Source organism: Tasmannia lanceolata, unplaced genomic scaffold (assembly GCF_043159265.1).
Source record: "Tasmannia lanceolata isolate RefF3 unplaced genomic scaffold, GAP_Taslan_0.1 ptg000002l, whole genome shotgun sequence".
NCBI lineage: Eukaryota > Viridiplantae > Streptophyta > Magnoliopsida > Canellales > Winteraceae > Tasmannia > Tasmannia lanceolata.
In genome coordinates this window covers 29212573-29233899 of record NW_027518679.1, presented here as the reverse complement: position 1 = coordinate 29233899, position 21327 = coordinate 29212573, and the positions used below count along the sequence as shown (strand labels likewise).

Below are 21327 nucleotides of genomic sequence, written 5' to 3'. Positions count from 1 at the left end.
AATTAAATTCAAGCAAGAAATTCCAACAAAAACTTTCTCAACTATCGACTTCGATTAATTGGAAATTTTGTACAAAATATTGTGAATTATTGAATTCCCCTTTTATCATGGTCATTCTTTTGCATTGAAGAATTCCTGCAGTTGCTTCATGTCCACACAAGGCATACAAAACTTTTTTCTAGTGGGTTGGTACTTTAAAAATCAATAATTCAAAGAATAATGCAATTTAAAAAATTTATAAATTTACCTGTAAAAAAAATTTAGTTCTATTTTTCTTAGTTTACCTATGTATTTATACTTTATTCTTTCAGAACTTTCTTGAATATTTGAAGCATTTACCAATATATTTTTGTTCTATTTTTCTTATTTTATCTGTACATTTATTTTATATTTTTCAGAATTGTTCCTCAATTTTTCGAACATTTGCTTCGCCGATTTAGGGCCTCTTTTGAACCACTGAAGTTGAACCTTATTTGCAGTAAGACTATTTAATTAAATCAATTTTCATATGTGAAATTAAGACTTCCTGAGAAGTCATTAATATCTCATTTCTAAAAAAAGTATTATAAAGATTATTTGTAAATAATCATATTTAATTTGAGAGCCATTTGTATTCAAAGTTTTAGAGGTATCCATAGTAGCCCTTATTCTTTAATCTGAACTTTGTAACTATTTTAATTGCTGGGCCACAACTTAAAATATGCTGTACTCCATAAATCATCTCCATAGGATGATCCTAACCGTTCGATCTATAAAGGTTTCCATAATGTGCAGTCCATCGAAAGGTTGGAGGGTTCAGATCATCCTATGGAAATGATTTTCTGGGTACAACCTATTTAGTTGTGACCAACAAATGAATAGATTGGATCATCCTATGAAGTGGGCTCTACTATACTTTTTAAAAAAATTCTTGACTTTGAGCCCACATACACCATATAAAATCTCATGATTTGGATATGGCAACTAATATGAAAGTTAGGTGGCTGTGTCCAATTTAGTAGATAGAGGAAGAGACTCATGATCAATCATGCTATACAGAATTTGGAGAGACAGTTTTATGATCAGTCATAGTGTATATACAGGAAGTTTGAGGGCTCACATGTTTTTAGTACACCATAATTACAGCCACTAACTTCTCCCTACTAATGATTCAGACCCATTTGTCCAATTGATATCCCTTTGGTCATTTCTGTCTCTTTAGTCACCACCATTTATATCCTACCATTCCAACCTTGACATCCAATGCCAACAAAGCATGTAGGAAACTCCACAAATTGCCAAAAAAAAAAGGACAAATGTGATTCTATTCATTTCCCCAAACAGGGAGTTACACACATATGCAAGGCAATCTTTGCCATTTGAATACAAAACTAAGACCAATCTAAACCTAATTTTCCTCTGTGAAATAAACCCACAAGTGCCCCTTACACTAACCATGACACAACATAAAGTTGAAAAAACAATTTTTTGTTAGGGGGGCAGCTTTCATCAGTCATGATTACACCCCCAAAAAGCACTGCAAGTCTCAGGAATCCAGCAACCAAAATCAAATTGAAAGGCACCCACTTTCACCGAAAAGAAGGTGAAGTTGAATTATGTGACTCTGATCAGGACTAAAATATTCAAAAGCACATCAAAGCATCCCCTTAATCCAACAAAGGTTCTTAAGTAAGTTAACTTTTAGCTCAAACACGCTGCACTCTAGCTTTTCAATGTGACCTTTAATCAACCAAGAAAAAAAAAAGAACTCTATGTATCTATACACCTACCCATGCCTTCCTCGAGGTGGGCCATGAAAGCTCCATGAAAATGGCTTAGATTTCTTATAGACAGAGAGAGAGAGAGTTGGGGTTTTATTGGGTTCTCTTGGTGAAGAAGATATGGGTGTTGCTACAATGAATGAATTGAAGCCGAGCATTTCGGGGAAGAGATCGTTTCGGCCAAGTTCAAGCACCCGTCAAGCAACCGAATGGTATTCTTCTTCTTCTTCTTCTTCTTCTTCAATGCTCAATTTCGACATCTAACCTTGGGAAGAGATCGTTTTGGCTAAGTCTTAAGCTAGACTTCATGCTCAATAACCATATAGAATCTCTTTTCAAGAAATTATATGGTGCCCGAGTGTACAAGTCCAGTGTAGGCTGTACGATACCGCCCTTTTAAGAGGCTGTTGTTGGATCAAATATCAAGAGCGATAAGTCCTACACTGGACTTCATGCTTGGGCACCATATAAAATCTTTTTTCTAGAAATTATATAGTGCCCGAGCATGGAGTCCAATGTAGGCAGTGTGTTAGAAGTACCACCCTTGATATTTGATCCAACAACAGCCTCTTAAAATGTGGGATGCCGTTAGATCAAATCTGAAGGGTGGTAAGTCCTACACTGGATTTCAGTATCTGGCACCATATAAAATCTCTGTATTTTCACTTTCTATTTTTGAGTATCTACATGTCATCTCCAGTGTATTAAGATTTGAGAAGATGAAGACTGATATCTGCAGTACCATATTTTGATAATGGCAGTACTTTGCTGTTTTATAGTTTTGTAATTAGCCTTTAATGGATATTTCAATACTCAATATGCTACCAGCATCCAATTAGAAAAGTGTAAAACAAAGTTTGTAGTGCCACTGTTTAAGTATTGTAGTGTGGATAACAGCTGCCTTTGAAAAGTCTTCATGAATACCAGTAAGTGCAAGAGTGTACTAAACTAGAATAGAAGTAAAGCCAAAGAAAGCACTCCTAAGAATCCGGTTCCTATAAAAGCTTTGAACCGTGGAAAATAACCCAAACCAAGTGAACTGATGAACCAGGTAACATAGGTTTAGACCCATATAACCCATTACTAAGCGAGGTATACGTAGGTTTACAACTCAGGTCGGGTTTTTCAGAACCTTACCCTAACCAAGAAATTATCTCTCGTCGGGTCCGGTCGAGTTTTTTTATGGGAAAACTCGTGATTCATATAGCGGACCCTACCCAAAATAGTTCCTTGGGTTGGGTCAGATTTTTTTATAGTTAGCTTAGGATAGGACTAATCTCAAAGATTGTAGAAAATAGCAAATCTTCGCAAGAAAACCCTCTAAATTTAAGTCAGTAAGTGTGTAGACTTAATAATGAGATTACTTTTTCACATCACAAACCTAATCACCTGTAAGAGTCCGGTAGCGTTTCCGGTTTTTTCCCCTTAAAACCCTACCAAACCTAAGACCCATGATTCCTAAACCCAACCAAGCTTATTTTCGGGCCGGGTCAAGTAAAAAGATTCTCCACATTGCAACCTTAGATATACCCTACTTACCTACTACATGTTAATTATTTTTGGCTCCATTCAAAAGCGTTTAATTTTGAGTCCAATAATCAATTTTGGAGTCAAAATCAATTCTCAGAAACCAAAACAAACAGGCCTTCCCCCCATTGATAATTCTTCTGCTTCCCATATTCTTGGTTTTGGGATTTGCTCTTTGTGCGGCCAAAATGTACATTTCTACGCCTATATTGATAATGACCCATGAATTTTGCTATTTCGATTATGCGAGTCCTTGAGAACAGTGTTTGTTTACTTATTCTGATATGTCATCTACACATATACATGCCGAATTCCATTTTTTTGGAGTTGCAACTATCCATTGCAAGGAATTAAGTTCTTACTGGTAAATGCTAAATAGCCAGTCCACGCCCAGACTGGCTTAGGGTGTCTCCCAATTGTTTCACAGAAAGAAACAGAGACAGTTTAGATCAAATGGGAGATATAGGTATGTTATAGCTAATGATATATATCTTTATACGCCTTATGAAACTCATCAAAACAAACAATATGTTGGAAATTGTTCGATTTTCGCTTAATTTGATGGTTAGGATGGAAAAGTTTGAGAAAATTTGATCAAAGATCTAAAATCGGACGGCCAAGAATGAGCTTTGCTATTTCCCACATACAATGTGACCACCTGATCAAAAAGCCATTTGATTGAATGGCTAAGATCACAATCAATATAATTCTTAGCCCATGGGGGTGGAAATATCATGAACCCAAAACAAATTGCTTTTGTTTCCTCCCTCTCCCACTCATTGCTTTGTGAGTCTGATTTTCCAAACCCCTTTTTCCCTCTTTTTTTTCCTTTTTTTGTTTTGTTCTTTTCATTCATCATTCAGCATGAAAAAATGTGCAAAAGTGAAGAGAATGGTTACCTAACATTCCAATTTGGTGGACTTTCGTGGAGGTGTAAACTGATTTAAATGGCATTTCTCCTTTTCCTGAATGAACTTTCAAAATCTTTCACCAGAAAACATGGGGCAGAATTTTCTTTGGCCGAAAGTAGGAATACTTTACATTTCTTTTTCACTTCCTGAGTTTAGTTAAACAAAAACTAGGCGTTCTTAATCTCTAAACAATTTCTGCAGCATTTAAAGAGTAGGATTAAAATGTACTTCACCTATTTACTTTGAAGTCTTCTATCCAACACTGCAGCATCTAAACATTGCCATGTGTATGATGAGCCAAACTACCCATCAAATGGGTCAGAAAATAGTTGGTTAAAATAGAAATTAAAAGCTACCCAAGTGTAGGGTTTGAACCTTCGCCCAATTGATCAAAGCTCTGTTCTTCAACCTTGAGTCCGAGGTTCAATCCAAGATCGAGTACTTGGCTGAGTAATTGGTTGACGTGGTATTAACTCAGGAGAGTCAAAAGGACTTTTGATTGGATTTGTAGGGCAAAACGTGGACTCAGACAAGAACACGGTCAAGGTAAAAAGGAGTCCATCTAAAGCAAATTTTCATTCTGGGTATCCCACAAAATACTATTCCTGCTTAAAAAAGAAGCTAAACTTGGTCACTTATGAGGCCGAAAATTACCCAGAACAAGTTGGCCGAAGGCATGGAGCTGGAATGTCTGTGTTGCTTGAATTTGACAATGAGCTTTCTAATTCAACCAAGCCCATATTCCAGATAAAACCCATAGGAACCATGAACAATCTTCAAATTCTGACATTGATAAGTTATTTCTGCACTTCTTCAGCGTCCATGTCGAATTATAGGTTCACATGAACCAGACCAGAAAAACTCCAATGGCACATACATACTTCATAGGCATGATTACAATGCATTAGAACTGGAACCATTAATAAGAACTTCCAAGAGAAGGCCTTGTCCTTTGTCACTGATTTGGTTTGAAGCTTATGTATCAAAGATGGTGCAGATTCAGCAATAACTCTGTTTAATATTTTTCATGTTTAGGAATTTAATAAACATGTAGGCCGAAGACACAGTTGTCTTCATTCATCAATCTCTATTGCTAATTATAGGATGTTTACCATCTTGCAGGCCACTTTCTGATGTTTCTAGTGATCTTACAGTGGAAGTAGGAGGAACAAATTTCTCACTTCATAAGGTAAGAACAGGGTTGCTTCCGTACTAATTAAATTGTGAACTGCGCATTATATCTTTAACCTTGCATCCTTATCATGCCCAAGGTTTTAAATTCATTTTTGGATAGAAATTTTGGTGGAAATCATGTAAAATCACAAAAAACGTATGGAAAGATATGCAAATGATAGAATTTTGAGATAGAAACTATAAGAAATGCTGGAATACGCACAAACACACACTTAGAAACCATTACAGAAGTAAGACTGTCATTCATGATGAACATTAGACGCCTAGTGACATGCATTATCGCACATGTATGGTAATTCAGTACATATCACATTTCACTTGTAATTCATATAAATATTTATACATAATACATACACAACATTTCACATGCATTTCATATAAATATAATTATATAACACATACTGATATAGTATACCACTAATGCACTTGAGATAATTGGTTTTAGAATGTGTCTCAATTTCGAATCATTTCGGTGTGATGGAAACGAAAGCATTTTGATCGGTATCACATTTTTTTGGGGAGGGGCATCATAGGAAATCATGAACTAGGCTAGGCATCTTTGTTTCCATTGCTTCTCAGCTACAGATAATTTCTTATGTTATTTTTCCATTTTACTATCATAAGCGTCTATATTAACTGCATGCTAGATAACACATTCTGATTTCAATGTTCATCTTTTTTATTGAAATAATGAGTACCTACTTGTTCACTTAAGTTCTTATAATATGAGTAACATCTCATTTAAAATGGAGTGAGTTTCAGTTCACGATATAAATCCACAAATTTTCATTATGACCTTCAAAAACAAAGTTATATATCTTTCAAAATAAAAAAGAAGCAATAGAGTTATATTTTCTCCCATTGTTATCTTACAAGTATCTGTGAAATTAGAAATTATATTTGTTTCTGTTTTATGAGTTTGACCCAAAAAAATTACAGTGATTGCTTTCTTACAAAGTCATGGTTCCTTTACAGTTCCCTTTGGTTTCCAGAAGTGGAAAAATCAGAAAAATATTGTCTGAAGCAAGGGATCCAAAAGTATCGCGAATAAATCTCCAGGCTGTCCCTGGGGGATCAGAGGCATTTGAGTTAGCTGCAAAGTTCTGCTATGGTGTAAATGTCGAGATCGCTCTATCTAATGTTGCCATGCTCCGATGTGCGGCTCATTATCTAGACATGACAGAAGATTTCGCAGAAAAGAATTTGGAAATCCGCACTGAGATATACATAAAAGAGACTGTGATCCCTCACATTTCAAACTCAATAACTGTTCTTCATCGTTGTGAAACCCTCCTACCAGTAGCAGAGGAAATCAACATGATTAGCAGACTGATTAATGGGATTGCATCAAACGCCTGTAAAGAACAACTCACAAGTGGCTTATCCAAACTTGAACAGAACTTACCCATGAAACCAATCAATACAGAAATAGAAACTCCATCAGATTGGTGGGGAAAGAGTCTCACAGTGCTTAATCTAGACTTTTTCCAAAGGGTTCTATCAGCAGTGAAATCAAAGGGTCTAAAACAAGACATGATTAGCAAGATATTGATCAACTATGCACATAATTCTCTTCAAGGTCTCGTTGTTAGAGACATTCAATCAGTTAAAGGGAGCTTTATGGATATGGAATTGCAGAAAAAACAGAGAATTATTGTTGAGGCAGTAGTGGGTTTACTGCCAACTCAATCGAGAAAAAGTCCGGTACCTATGGCTTTTCTTTCGGGTCTACTTAAAACTGCAACAATGGCATCTGCGTCGGCCGCCTGTAAAGCAGATTTAGAAAGAAGAATTGGGTTGCAACTAGACCAAGCAATTCTTGAAGATATTCTCATTCCTGCAAACCCCCATGGTAATAATCACCCTTTGTATGATACAGATTCTATATTGAGGATTTTCTCGATTTTCCTAAACTTGGATGAGGATGAAGATGAAGGGAATCAGCTGAGAGATGAGAGTGATATGGGTTATGATTTTGACAGTCCGAGATCTCCTAAACAGAGCTTAATACTTAAAGCATCAAAGCTCTTGGACTCTTATCTGGCAGAAATTGCACTAGATTCAAACTTGATGCCATCAAAGTTCATCGCCCTAGCAGAATTACTCCCTGACCATGCACGAGTCGTGAATGATGGGTTATACAGAGCGGTCGATATTTTCCTCAAGGTAGCATCCGGTCCCCTTGCATTACTTTAATTCTGATTCAAATTTTAATTGCTTTTGAAAGTATAACTAATGTCTGTTCAACACAGAATCTTTAAGAAATCTGTCTTCGCCACTTGGTCTTGTTTCCTTTGCAGTGTCAAGTATTTAAATGTCGGTTTCAGCCGAAATTTGAAATCATGTAAAATTTGGTAAAAAAATTTAGTATATTTTTTTCGGTGGAAATTTACAAAATTTCGACAATTTCGGCGGATATCTTAAATTTCGATGGAAATTCGAAATTTTTAAAATTTCAGTGGAAATCTTGTAAATAACCGAAATTTCGCCAAAATCCTGTAAAAAAAAACGATTCAATATACTTTTGGAATCTGTTTGGACTGAAACCGAAATATTTCGGCCGAAATTTAGAACTATGTTCAGTGTTTTACCATATTTGTAAGAGCTCTAAAACCCCATTCTTTCCTCACAGGTTCATCCCAATATCAAGGATTCCGACCGTTACCGCCTCTGCAAAACCATTGATTGTCAAAAGCTATCACAGGAGGCCTGCAGCCATGCAGCTCAGAACGAACGGCTACCAGTGCAAATGGCAGTCCAAGTTCTGTATTTCGAGCAGATAAGGCTTCGAAATGCCATGAATGGAGGTCACACTCAGTTCTTCTTTGGATCGACCAATGGCCATTATCCTCAACGTTCGAGCAGTGGTGCTGGTAGTGGGGCCATCTCACCAAGAGATAATTATGCATCAGTTCGAAGAGAAAACAGAGAACTAAAGCTTGAGGTTGCAAGGATGAGAATGAGGCTTACTGACTTAGAGAAAGACCATGTCTCTATGAAACAGGAGCTTATTAAATCAAATCCTGCTAATAAGATACTCAAATCCTTCACTAAAAAATTAAGCAAACTCAATGCCCTATTCCGAGTAAAAGATGTCAAGCCCATTAATGGAAAGGCTAATTCAGAAGCTCGATTTCTATTTCAGAAGAGGAGGCGTCACTCCGTTTCGTGAATCTGTGTGTATGAGTGTATAAAGGTATTGTGATAGTGTTTAATGAATCATAGATAGGTTTCTTTTTCTGCTTTTTTTTTTGGAATGGTTGAATCATAGATAGTTGTTTTTGCAAGATTCAGTATTCCACAGAATTTCTCTATGGATTCTGTTGAACGATTGCGAAGGGCAGTCTACCAATCTCATATAATGTATACTAACTATAAGCTTGGAGTGTGTTATAATACAATATGAGGAATTGGAAGTAAAGATAGAATGGTCAGGGAGACCATTGTTCTTCCAGCTGAAGCTGGCAGGTTTTCTTTTGAAATGAAAGCTCGCAGTTATTGGGTTCTAAGAATCTCTTATTGTTCTGATAATGTGCCATGAAAGCATTAAGTGTCAACATCCATACTGACATGAACTTACAATTCTCTCAAATGTGCATTCGATGCAATGAAAAAGTTTCTGAAATATAGATGCAGATAACAAAGGGTGTAGTGTTTAAGAATTACACTCAGTCAAGAAACCATGAGCATTCTTTTTTCTTTTTAATTCTTTCAATAGCTAATATCTGCAAGATGTACTGAACCCTGATGAAAACTTCCTCATCAGAACTAAAGTTTAACAAGCAGAAAACAACCAGCCTCTAAAATCCTAACTATGGATAATTTGCTAAAGGGATTAGAATTTACATGAATCAAATTTATGACACCAAACTTCTCCAGAACTATATGAACAGTTGATTCAATTTCCATTGAAAAACTAACTGTAAAATTTCCATCCCAAACCTAATTTACACAATAGTTGTGCAATAGATAAATTACTGACACATTGATTAAAAGTTACTCTGTTGTCTGTTCTTATTCTTTCTTCCCTCTCCGTTCTTGAGTATATTTAAGAGAGTGCCTTCCATTAACAAGAACATATATTCTCAGTTTGGATGTTATTTCACCTGTTTAAACTCCAAAAAAGAATATTAAATCCGGAATTGAATCAAGATTGGAACCTGCGTGAAGCAAAGTTCAACAGCTAAGGAAAACAAGAACAAAGGAACTCCATTAAATTCATGCCTATTATCAGCTTAAATGATCTCTCGTTCTCTAATTTTTATTATTAATGTTAAGCTTTAACTGTACTTTTGCTACCACATGAATTTCAGTAACAATTTTGCCAAAATCAAACTTGAGATGCCATTTTCTCTCAACAGCATGCGGTATGCATGCTTTACAACATAATAAAAGAAAAGGCAAATATGATACAACATATATGAAGAGATTAAACTGCAAAACTAAATAGAACCGACCGCGATGACTAACCTTTGACTATAATCTCCTCACATAGGAAGAAGATACAACCTCTAATATTCCCACACAGCCGCATAACTCTCATAGAATGCTGCAACTTGCAGTAATTGCCTTAAATTCGATCCGGGACGTTCACATAAAGGAATATCCAAAAATGACCAACATTTATCTTTCAATTATACGCCTACGTGGTCTATCATCACCGAAACCTCTTACTTTATCCGATCTATCACGGAATTCATTAGATCTTCCCCGTGGCCCGTTTCTAAATCCTTCCCCTCTGGCAGGCCTATCAAAATCCCGTAAATCACCTCCTTTGTTATTCGCTCTCCATCCACCATTGTCATCCCCTCGAGATCCTCTACCCCCACTTCTGTTTGCTCTCCAGCCACCATTGTCATCCGCTCGAGATCCTCTGCCCCCATCTCTGTTCCCTCTCCACCCACCATTGTCATCCGCTCGAGATCCTCTGCCCCCATCTCTGCTCCCTCTCCACCCACCATTGTCATCACCTCGAGATCCTCTGCCCCCACCTCTGTCCCCCCTCCACCCACCATTGTCATCCCCTCGAGATCCTCTGCCCCCACCTCTGTCCCCCCTCCACCCACCATTGTCATCCCCTCGAGATCCTCTGCCCCCACCTCTGTTTTCTCGCCATCCACCATTGGCTTCCCCTCGAGATCCTCTGTCATCTCTTCGAGATCCTCTATCATTCCTGCGGGACCCTCCAAAAGATCTATCATGATCAACATCATCGAATGATTTTCTTCTGCCATTCATCGTACCATTCGATCTGAATCGTCCATCTTTTGCAGAACCCGACTGATGACGATCCCCGAAAGCATTTTCTCTTTTATCAGGCCTAGTTTTATTCCCTCTCATCTTATTTCTACGAGATTGCAAATCATCACCACTCTCATCATCGTCGGATTCTGAACCAAACAGAATCCCATCTTCAGAATCAGAATCTACTGGCCTAAGACGCTTTCTATTTGAACTCTGAATCCTCCCTTTATTCTGTTTAGGTGTGAAGCCATGGTCTATATCATCATCAGAATCAGAGTTAAGACCTAGTTCATCGTCCGAACCAAAAGAGAGACCCCTGTGTGGACCACTTCCACCTCTATTTCTATTTCTCCGTCCAGAATCAGAAACATGACTAGATTTCCAGTTGCGATGAGCTGAAAGTTCTTTGTCAGAATCAAAATCTTGCTCGTCAATGTCATCATCCTCAGAGCCAGAAAAAGCTTCCCTTCCTCGCATCATTCGAGATGGCTTGTCATAACCAGAATCATCAAAATCTTCAGACCCAGAAGGCCCGTCAACCCTAGAGAAATTCTTTGAAGGAACCTCCGGTTTTGGATAGCTATTCGATGTGTCTAACTCATAACTATTAATGTCATCATCTTCTTCATCATCAAAATCATCAAATCCCGTGCCAGCAGCACGTGAAGGGGGCTTTCTTAGATCAGAGTCTGAATATCTGCTCCTTTCATGGATTCTTTGCATTTTTCCAGCCTCAAATGAATCATCTTCGAAGCCTCTCGAACTTCCTCTATAAGCCTGGTCATTTAAAGGAGAATCCTCACCCATTCTAGGAGGATCTGCAAACTCAAAGGCAGCAACATCTGCACCGTCGGATTCATTGTCATCAAAATCAAAATTCCACGCATTAGAAATGCCTGGCATACTGGCAGCCCTCTCCAACCTTGTCCTAGGCCCACGTGGCTTTTCCTGAAATTGATTCTCCATGAATTCATCTGGTGGGCGTTTGTGGTCACAATGAAAGCATGCCATGTTTCGCCTATAATTCAGAAAGTTGCACCTGCAGCACAATAAAAGCAACCGTAGTCCGACGCTTCATAGCTGTCCATTAAAATGTAAAAATGGAAAATGGCAAGAAAAAACCAACCCGGGAACATGATAGTAAAGCATCAACAAATCAAGAAATGGTTTCATGCTATGTCACAAAGATCTCTGATATTTTCACAATATAGTGATTTTATCGCAATATTTTGATAAAACGACAAAATCCCAAAATAATCTAGAGAATTTAAAAAATCTAGTGATATTTTCATTTAATATCACGATATTTTTATGATTTTTTCTCTATTTTTTTTTAATATTTTTTCTCAATTTATATATTTTTAAATAATTTTATGTTATCATTTTCCCCGATATAAAATATAAAAAAATACAAAAGATTAACATATCCCGAGATTTTCCCTTGCTGAGAAATTCCCGAGAACGATATTTGTGGCATAGGTTTCAACTATAACGGCGAGAGAACCTACTCAGGACATTCCCATTCCCCTGGGAGTAGCTGCCTCTTAGGGCGTTTGGCATCGCATTGCAAGCAGACAGTGTTCTTTGCAAAATTCATAAAGTCGCACCTGAAACCAGTGCAAATAACATTAGCCAATTACAAAGGGAATCTGAAGCTCCTGAATGATGAATTAGATGAAAGTAGAGCTAAATCCAAACATAAAAAAAGTAATAATCTAGTGAAAAAATACTTTGGACAGAGCCAGTCTCCTTTCTTCATTTCAATATCATCACGTCCTACTCGTTTCTTGGGTGGGGGAGGTGGTTGCTTGACTTTGGGAGGGCGCTTTTTGATTACCGGTGGTGGAAGATTTGGATCTATTGGAATGGCACTCAATTTGACAACCTCATGTAGTAACTTTCGGACGACTGTTTTTACAGACTTCAATTTCAAAAGAGCCTTATTTTCGACCGATCCAGTCACTGGCTCAAAGCCAAATGTCAATAGAATACGCATTACATCAAGAGTCCGCGCCTCATCCTCTTTAGGTGTGAGCAAATATGCTCTGCTACAGGAGTTTCTAAGACTGCAAGAACTACAGACCTGAAAATGCATGGGTTCCATGGCATCAGTTAACATTCCATTTATCTCATTCAATAAAATATAGTAAAAATTCAAGCATGATAAAAATTTCTTACTTTTTCTTTCGTTTTTGAATGGTAAATTTCTTACTTTTTCTTCCTACACATAAACCAGTTCATTGAAAATGACAATAAAAATGGTACACCAAGTAAAACAAAAAAAAAGTTCAGGGAGATGAACAAAAAGACCAACATGACAAAGACACCAGGCAAAGCACTTCTTATATTAATCATGAGAATATAACTGGGGGACTGAGGTGAATTCTGACGGCAATTACAGCGGGAAAGTAGGCATTGCTGCATGGGTCGTGTCTAGTATAGTTGGAGGTGAAATTGTGGTGCTTTTTTGGGGTTGATAGGAATAAGAAACTTGAAAGGAGTGGAAGCTCAACTCTTTTGGAAGGCATCAAATTTTCAGGAAGAACTATGTGCAATATATTGTGTTCAAACTTATTTTACGAAATAAAAATAGGGGCGGTAAAAGTAGAAGCGAGACCATATATTCATTGATCTACACCATTTGATGGAGCACGTGTTGGATAGGCCATGCCCAAGATCTCCCCATTCTGATGATCTTAGCATTCCAATTAGTGCCATGCAAATGGATTGTTAAACAAATGAAATCCAACATTCACATTCAGCAAGAAATCACCATCGTCAGAGGGTTAGGATCATTTGAAAGGGGCGGAGTTTTATCAGTATATTCCATCTACAATAGGGCCTAGAAGATTAGTGGTTTGGATCATTGAAAAACAGTGGTGCTCACCCTCGTTAGATCAAACAATTCAACTAAATGACTCTTAAAACTAAAATTAGAAAGAAAAACACTTTCTTTGCCACCATGAGGAGACATATCCAAATGTTGGATGGTAAATCACTAACAGCAAAAATCCAGTTAGATTAGGATTATCCAAATAATCATACGATATAATCTATGATGGCAATATAAGGCAAAAAAATAGAGAAATCATGAGGATTTTCGTGGTTCACTTCCAAAGGAAGCTATGTCAGACGAAGCCAACAAGGAATTTTCACTATGCACAAATTGCATAATTACTAGACATGATTCGACCTTTATATAGCCTGTAAAAATTTTGATCGGCCAAAAACAAGAGAAACAAATAAGATTACAATGAGATTAACCCAATTCCACTCAACCCAAAGATCACACAAGCTCCCTCTCTCACATGCCCCAGGAGAAGACAACCAAGTGTCTCTCTTCTTTACGTAGAACACCTGTCTTTGCAAAAGGCATAACAGATACCTTATATACCTAGTTTAGTCTAAACCCAACATCGCCTCTCTTCTGCAATGAGAAGGTTATTTCTATTTAATTTAATTTCCCTTCCATGCTTGATTTACTTCAGTAATTTATTGCTAGTCACATTATCTGTTAATCTGAATTATATGTATTTTCTCTTGCCCTGTGTTAAAATCATCATTCAGTTACAAATTTGTGCCCGCGAAGCACTGGATGATGGCAGTAGTGATGATGATGTGCAAATATTAACTATAAGAGAGATACATTCAAATGGTGAAAGAGTTTTTCATTTCTCAAATGATGGAGATGAATATGAAAATGTGGTGAGTCTTGCCTCACCATATCCTCCAAAAAGGGAGCCTATTACAGAATCAAAATGCAAAACTGAAAAGTTAGTTCTTGAGAAAAAAGAACTGAATTTCAGAGAGCTTACAAGAAAAAAATTAGAGATCAAACAAGAGAAAACAACAGAGAGCAATTCTGGATTGCCTCTAAAGGAAGACTTGGAAGGTGCCAGCAAGGACAAGACTACTAAAGGATTAAATGAGAAAGGTAAGACACGTGAAGGAAATGATGCTGCTTCAACTTCACCCAAAAAGTCAATTGAAAATTAGCAACCATACAATTCACTTCTGAGATGGATATAATAACATATTTTAACCAATTAAATTATTTGCCGCCACATGGAACTAATAGAGGATGAAAATTACAATGTAATGCATCATAGTACGCAAAGTGCAGGATCTAGGTATATGCATAAACAGAACCAACAGTTTGGACTGTTGCATACGTTTTTCTACATTATTATTAATATACTAACTACAAAGGGTAGTTTAGTCGTTGTACTAAAGAATATTAGACAAGTAGTTTATTTTGGGTAGTACAAATGCCATTTACAAGTTTGTTAATACAATCTAACTGAACCACCCAATGGATTTAACCATTTCCTATGGCAGTTCATTGCAGCATAATCAAGGTTATCAAGATTTAAGATTGAAGGTCTTACCTCCCTCATAGACGATATAAATTCAGAGAAATAATTTTTATTCGCTGGTCCAAAAATTGGCAGTGTATGCAGGATTTTTTCCTGAATCCCAGTGAGACATTTTTTGCTGTACTTCTAAGTCTTGGAACATCACATATGAGAGAGGGTATGAGGGGCTTTGTAGCTCTTAATTTATGAGAATTATGATGAATGTTGTTGGAACTTTTGTAACAGTTTGAAGTCAGTTTCATGACGTGGATTTGGAGATAGCATTACTCTTAATACTTTTATAGTTTCATAATAAGCATATCGTTATATTAATAAAATTGCATAATTAAGAAGGTGTGTCATATAATTTGATTAAGTTGACATCACATGTCTAGACTTCCCAGCTTGTTACCTTGACAATTCAAACTTGGCAACTCAAAAAGTTAGTTGAGCCTTAAACCATGGTTGTTTGGAACATTGTTTGACTAGGGAGGGCTTCAGACCTAGATAGATAACAACAACTAAGCAACTTAAGAATACTAATGAGTAATGACTTTATCGGTAATATGAGCATCAAAGAACAAATAATACAACACGACAACAACAAACATTCCTACCACATGAAAACCCCTGTTTCACAAGAACATACACGTTGATACTGAAAACCTCCAAAGTAAAGGATGTGATACATACATCTCCTTCATCCAGATGGACATGCTTTCTCAATATCTTTGCAGAAAAAACCACCTTTGGATCCACGGAAGGGCACCCATGACCAACCAGAATTTGAATATCCTTGCGCGACAATGACCTGAAATCCCTTGCCAGCTCAGCACATACTGAATAGAATAATGTTGATTGAAATAATAGTCCACAGTCATCGAAACAGTTACTGAGCAAAGCACAAAATCCATACACCAAGATGATTGGAGAAGCAAGAAATATCCGAGCAGGAAACTATCTCAGAAAATATAATTTCCCATGCAAACTACAAGAAGGTACAATCAGTAGAAAAAAGGTACCCAAAGACCACAGAAGGCTGAATATGTACAAAGTAGAAAACGTAGGTGTTCATAATATATGCATTCATCACTTCAATTTTTGCAACACAAACAGCGCCAATGTGGTCTTCCAAGCTTATCACACACAATGCCTCTCAAGTGCAATCTTGGGATGCTTCATTGTCATCGCAGACTTCTTAGGTGATGATTTTGGATAAGTAGGTGAGTTCTTTTGATTTCTAGTATTCTATTTGTTTGAGGACTTGTGGGTGGTATTGTATTTGAGTTTCATCTAAAGATATAATTAAAAGGAGTTAAATGTGTGATTGTATCTAGGTGGTCATTTTGCTCTCTATAATTTTAGTTAGAATAGGATTTGGTTATGAAGTTTGACTACAAGTTAGTTTTTAGTTTTTCTCTATAAGAAGGGGAAGAGCAAAAACTTGTGGTGAGTAGTGTAATGCTTTGAAATCACATTAAAAAAGACGAAAAAGTTTCCCTCTTTGCTTTGTGGTTTTTCTCCTTGATTTTTTCTCTTGCTTTGATTTCTTCTTCAACACAAACAAAGAAACTTATATGTCATGTAAGCGGGTTAATAGGGTAGTGATGTGGCACACCTTTCTTCTTGTATTTAAGAAGTTGTATCTTAATGAAAATACGAAGAATTTGGCAACAAAGAAACTTGTGTTTCTGGATAGTCATGGTTCCTCTCAAATTGAACCTTTAAGAGGTCTGATTGTCTCGAATCAACCCTTCCCTTCTCTTTTTCAATCTTTTTATCTGTTTATTTGTGTTATGACCAATTAGACCCATAACATATATAGATGCAAGCACCTTGATCACATACATATGCTTCAAGGGGTTCATATTTAAGTTGGAGAAAACTACCATTACAATATTAATTATACGGGTCGTTTTAAGTTTTAACAAAGTAATACAGATGGGTCTCTTATATTGTATATTCCCAGTGGCATCTTTTTATATAAAATATTAGAGCATATTAAGTAATAAGAAATAAGTCTATCACTTGATTTTTCTTGCAATCTCACCGCCCCTTATCACTACCCGTTATCACCACCCTTAAATTTCATTTTTTTTAGCATATGATACTAAGCGAGAGAGTGGGATGAGAGAGATGAGTGGTCTTACACTTCTTATCATTTAAGAGAGATGAATTGACGGTCTTTCACTCTTTTGGTTAGAAACATTCTGTATATACACACACTCCAATCTTGTCAAAATGCTAGTGGTATGAAATGAGATTAGGATCTGTGAATTTTGACACATGTTTTCTTTCCTATTTTTTCTCTTCCTTCTCCTATAGTGTACCTACATATAGAATTGTAAAGTATATGTAGTTTGAACAACATTTTCTAAAAAGGTACTCTTTTATATCTTATATCACTTGATTTTTCTAGCAATAGATTATAAGAGATTATAAATTTATGGAGCATTAATTATGAGAGCCCCAACTGTATGTATAAAAATAGGTAAGAGTAAACCTTAAGATATCGAAGCGATCACGACCGAAATTAATACAAGCGGATCGAACCGTCATAAAATCCCTTGTAAAATCAATCCCTTCTTCTCTCAATCCTTCTTCGTTCAACCCTAACAAATCTACATCATCAATCTCATTCTCAATCAATCGATCCTCGTTCTTCCTCCGAAAATCGAAGTAATTCTGATGCACTAATCTCTCCATCAATTCAATCCATTCAGGCCAAGGATGAACCACCTCCACCTCCACCTCCTTAGTAAATAAATTATCTTTCTTCATATTTTCTTCTGATTTCGAATCAACAGACCCTAAAAACCCTAATTCTGAAATGTTGTTAGTCTCATCGTTCTTTTGTTTCTTCTCTCTCCATGTGCGAATTCTCTGTAAGGCTTCGTCTTTACTGCTAGTTTCTTTGTCCTTTTCGAGAGCGTCCATTTGTTCGAAGACGAAGCTCATTCGAGCAGACAGGGTTAGGGTTTTGGGATCTGTGGGTTTGGGGAAATTGGGGTCGGATTGGAGGAGAGCAGAGGAAGGAGAGGTAGAGAAAGATGTTCTGTAGATGGAGCCATAAAAATGGCGGAGGGTTAGGGTTTTGAGGATGAGAGAAGGGAAACGAGATTGAAAATTAGGGTTTGTAGGAGAAAAGGAACGGAGGAAGAGGAAGAGAGAAGAAGGGGTCAGAGCCATGAAAGAATGGGTTTTTTTAGGTTTGCTTTTCAGTAGCTAATAGAGTAATATAGCTATACCTCTCTCCCTCCTAAAACCCCTCTCTCTGCTTTGAGAAAATGAAACGAGTGAAAGCTTAAACCCTTGGATTGGATGTAGGGGGTGTCCCAATGGATCAAACAGTGTCCGATGGACTATCCGAATCACAAGTTTAATGTAAAAGCCCACATGACAGTCCGAAATCCGAGAATATTATATTATTGGGAAAATTACATTTACACCCCCTCTAGCTTTTGACATACATACTTCGACCCTGTGGTTCTAAACGTGACAACTACACCCCTGTGGTTCCATTGGGTTTTTTTTTTAACTGGACGGACCAGACGGCGAGGTGGAAATGACCAAAATGCCCTCGTCTTCCCCAACTGAAAATTAGGGCTTTCAGACTTGAAAACTAAAAATTAGGGTTTGATTCGAACTCTTGAAAACTAAAAAATCATGATTTGCACATAAACCCTAACATTTTAGGGCTTTTTTTTGTTTTTATCAATATTTTTTTCTTGAAATGTGGGTTTGATGTAGCCATGGGGTGGGGTTTCATTGTCTGTGGTGAAGGTGCGGCGGGTGGCCGAAGGTGGCGGTGGCCGGAGGTGCGACGGCGGTGGTGGAAATGGCGTAACCCTAATCCCTCAGCACAGGGGTAGAAGTGTATGTGTCAGAAACTAGAGCGGCTGTACATGTAATTTTCCCTATATTATTTTACGAAAATACCTTTCGGTTTTGGGAAAAGTGAGCGTACTCGGTCAAGTAGATAAGCTTATCTACTCGGTAGGCTAAAAACAATGGAGGCCCATATTTTTGGGTGATCCAAACCATTCATTTCAAAGGTCCTTGCCTAGATAGGATGTCTACAAAAAATCAGCTACATAGGATCATCCTAACCCATTCAACAGTGGAGGGAAAAATGGGCAGATTTGTGGACAAACTGTGTCTGTCCATTTTTCACCACTTTTCCCTTCACATTTAGATGGGTTAGGATGATCCTATGGATCTAATTTTTTTGTGGACACCCTATGTAGGTAAGGGCCTTTCAAATGAATGGTTGGGATCACGCAAACAATGTGGGCCCCCACTGTTTTTAACCCGACCGAGTAGATAAGCTTATCTACTCGACCGAGTACCCTCACTGTTCCGTTCAATTTTTATAAAATTAAGTATTATTTGAAGGGTATTTTAGTAAAAATAAGCTATAAGTATTTGTCAAGTGATTTCTATTTTCAGTATTTTGTCATTCATCTGAGTCAGACTTCTTTTCCTTCTCTAAACATTGACTTTAAGCCTCTAATCTGGTGGGTTGTCACAGTTGCAACTCGCCCTCGTCCTCTTTTGTGAATTTTAACTTTGTACAACGTAATTAGGACCTACTAGGAAACTCCGATGGATGGTCCAATTTGAAATGGATTGTGGCTGAGACATGAGAAGTAGGATCCGAATAACACTCCGAATCCGATCTGACTAAGATATAGGTATATCCGATACGAAGATATAGGTATATCCGATACAAAGTGATCCGTTGACACCCCTAATTGGATGTCTCTGACGAGAAATGATATGACCGTACGGACCCATATTTGTTGGGCCACAAGGTTAATAGGTCAGTGCCCAAAAATCATTTTCTATAGGATGACCCCAACCCTCCGATCTATCCAACAACTGCACATTACGGAAATTTCGATAGATCAGAGGGATAGGATCATCCTATAGAAATGATTTTTGGGCACAACCTATTTACATTGTAGCCCAACAAATTGACAGTTTGGATCATCCTATGGAGTGGGCCGGTTTGGATCATCATATGGAGTGGGCCTTACCATACTTTTTTGTAAAATGCAGGTCTCTACGGCCAGGCATCATATAATTTCTAGGGTTGAAACTTGGGTCAACCCGACCCACAACAACCCCATCTGAAAATAACCCAGGTTGGGTTTAGAAATCATGGGTCTTGGGTTGGGTAGGGCGTAGGGTTTGAAGTTTAAAAGCCCGACTCAATCTTGGGTCAGGTCGGGTCGGATTGGATTTAAAGAAAAAAAACCCGAAACCTAATCCGATTCTTATAGGTGTACTATTACTTTCTTAAATATCTCTTGAATAACATTGCAAATTATTTTCTAATATATTGATATAATTGTTTTCATTGGGCTCATCATGTTTGTAATGTGAAAAAATAGTTTCTTTATTAAATTTATGCACTTGATGGTATAAATCTAGAGATTTTTAGCATGAAAATTTGTCGTTGTTTACAATCTTTGAAATTAGTCATTATCCTACGCTAAAAAAATAAAAACCCGACCCGACCCGACCCAACCTGAGAAACTATCTTGAGTAGAGTCGGATTTATGAATCTAGTGTTTTTTTTTTAAAAAAAAAAACTAAACTCGACCCGACCCGACCTGAGATAATTTCTCGGCTAGGGTAGGTTTCTGGAAAACCCGACCCGCCGACCTGAGTTGCATCCCTAATAATGTCTGGTCTCTCTAGTGATAAAAAGGCTTTTATACGGCGTAAACCCATATACGTTTTAAAAAGTATAGCACGAGCCATTCCAAAGGATGATCCAAACCACCAATTCCACGGGCCACATCATAAATAGGTCATGCTCAAAAGATCATTTCATTAGGATGATCCTAGCCTTCTGATTATGAAAACCTCTATAGATGGGAGGTTTGGGAAATGATTTTTGGGCCACAAACTATTTACGTTGTGGCCCATCGAATAGGCGGTTTGGATCATCCTATGTCGCGGCCCGTATAGTACTTTTTGAAAAATACTGGAGTATACTGGCTTACACCATCTAAAATCTCATCATGAGAGAGCTTTAAAATTCCATTAATCAGTGGGCCCTGCCCATCTGATCTTGGACAAGATAATCTAATGGTGATATTACATAGTCAATGTGTTGGGATAATTCTATTGTTGGGTCTTGTGGTCATCAGCCTTCGATCGGAGATCAGAGATGGTGAAGATCATCACGTGCAATCCCAGTCACATGCACTACCATGTTTTTAATACTTACACTAACTCATCTTGTTGTATAAAATTCTTTTTTGCTGTATAAAATTATTTTTTTGCAAATTGTTTCTTTATTAAAAACAAAAAGGATAGCCCTCG

The 21327-nt window shown here is 37.3% G+C and overlaps 2 protein-coding genes across 2 annotated transcripts; one reads left to right on the top strand and one right to left on the bottom strand.

Annotated features, from left to right (window-relative positions):
- Positions 1 to 1784: 1784 nt before the first annotated feature.
- Positions 1785 to 8888, top strand: LOC143857084 (Phototropic-responsive NPH3 family protein). Its single transcript, XM_077367379.1, has 4 exons — positions 1785 to 1972; positions 5321 to 5387; positions 6368 to 7558; positions 8025 to 8888. Exons 1-4 carry the CDS (start codon positions 1881 to 1883, stop codon positions 8562 to 8564), a joined length of 1890 nt encoding a protein of 629 aa, XP_077223494.1. The 5' UTR covers positions 1785 to 1880; the 3' UTR covers positions 8565 to 8888.
- A 1517-nt stretch (positions 8889 to 10405) lies between these two features.
- Positions 10406 to 18293, bottom strand: LOC143890372 (zinc finger (Ran-binding) family protein; the record flags this gene model as incomplete). Its single annotated transcript, XM_077395022.1, has 5 exons — positions 17495 to 18293; positions 15685 to 15802; positions 12367 to 12719; positions 12145 to 12243; positions 10406 to 11675 (listed from the first exon to the last, which is right to left on the bottom strand). Coding segments are annotated over exons 1-5 (2526 nt in total), but the record flags the coding sequence as incomplete, so codon positions are not given.
- Positions 18294 to 21327: the final 3034 nt, after the last annotated feature.

What these genes read in the sequence shown, in the direction of transcription:
- LOC143857084 (XM_077367379.1), top strand. Translation starts at nt 1,881, where the DNA reads ATGGGTGTTGCTACAATGAATGAATTGAAGCCGAGCATTTCGGGGAAG. An exon ending in ACCCGTCAAGCAACCGAATG is followed by an intron (nt 1,973 to 5,320) that starts GTATTCTTCTTC and finishes ACCATCTTGCAG; the next exon opens with GCCACTTTCTGATGTTTCTA. An exon ending in CGGTCGATATTTTCCTCAAG is followed by an intron (nt 7,559 to 8,024) that starts GTAGCATCCGGT and finishes CTTTCCTCACAG; the next exon opens with GTTCATCCCAATATCAAGGA.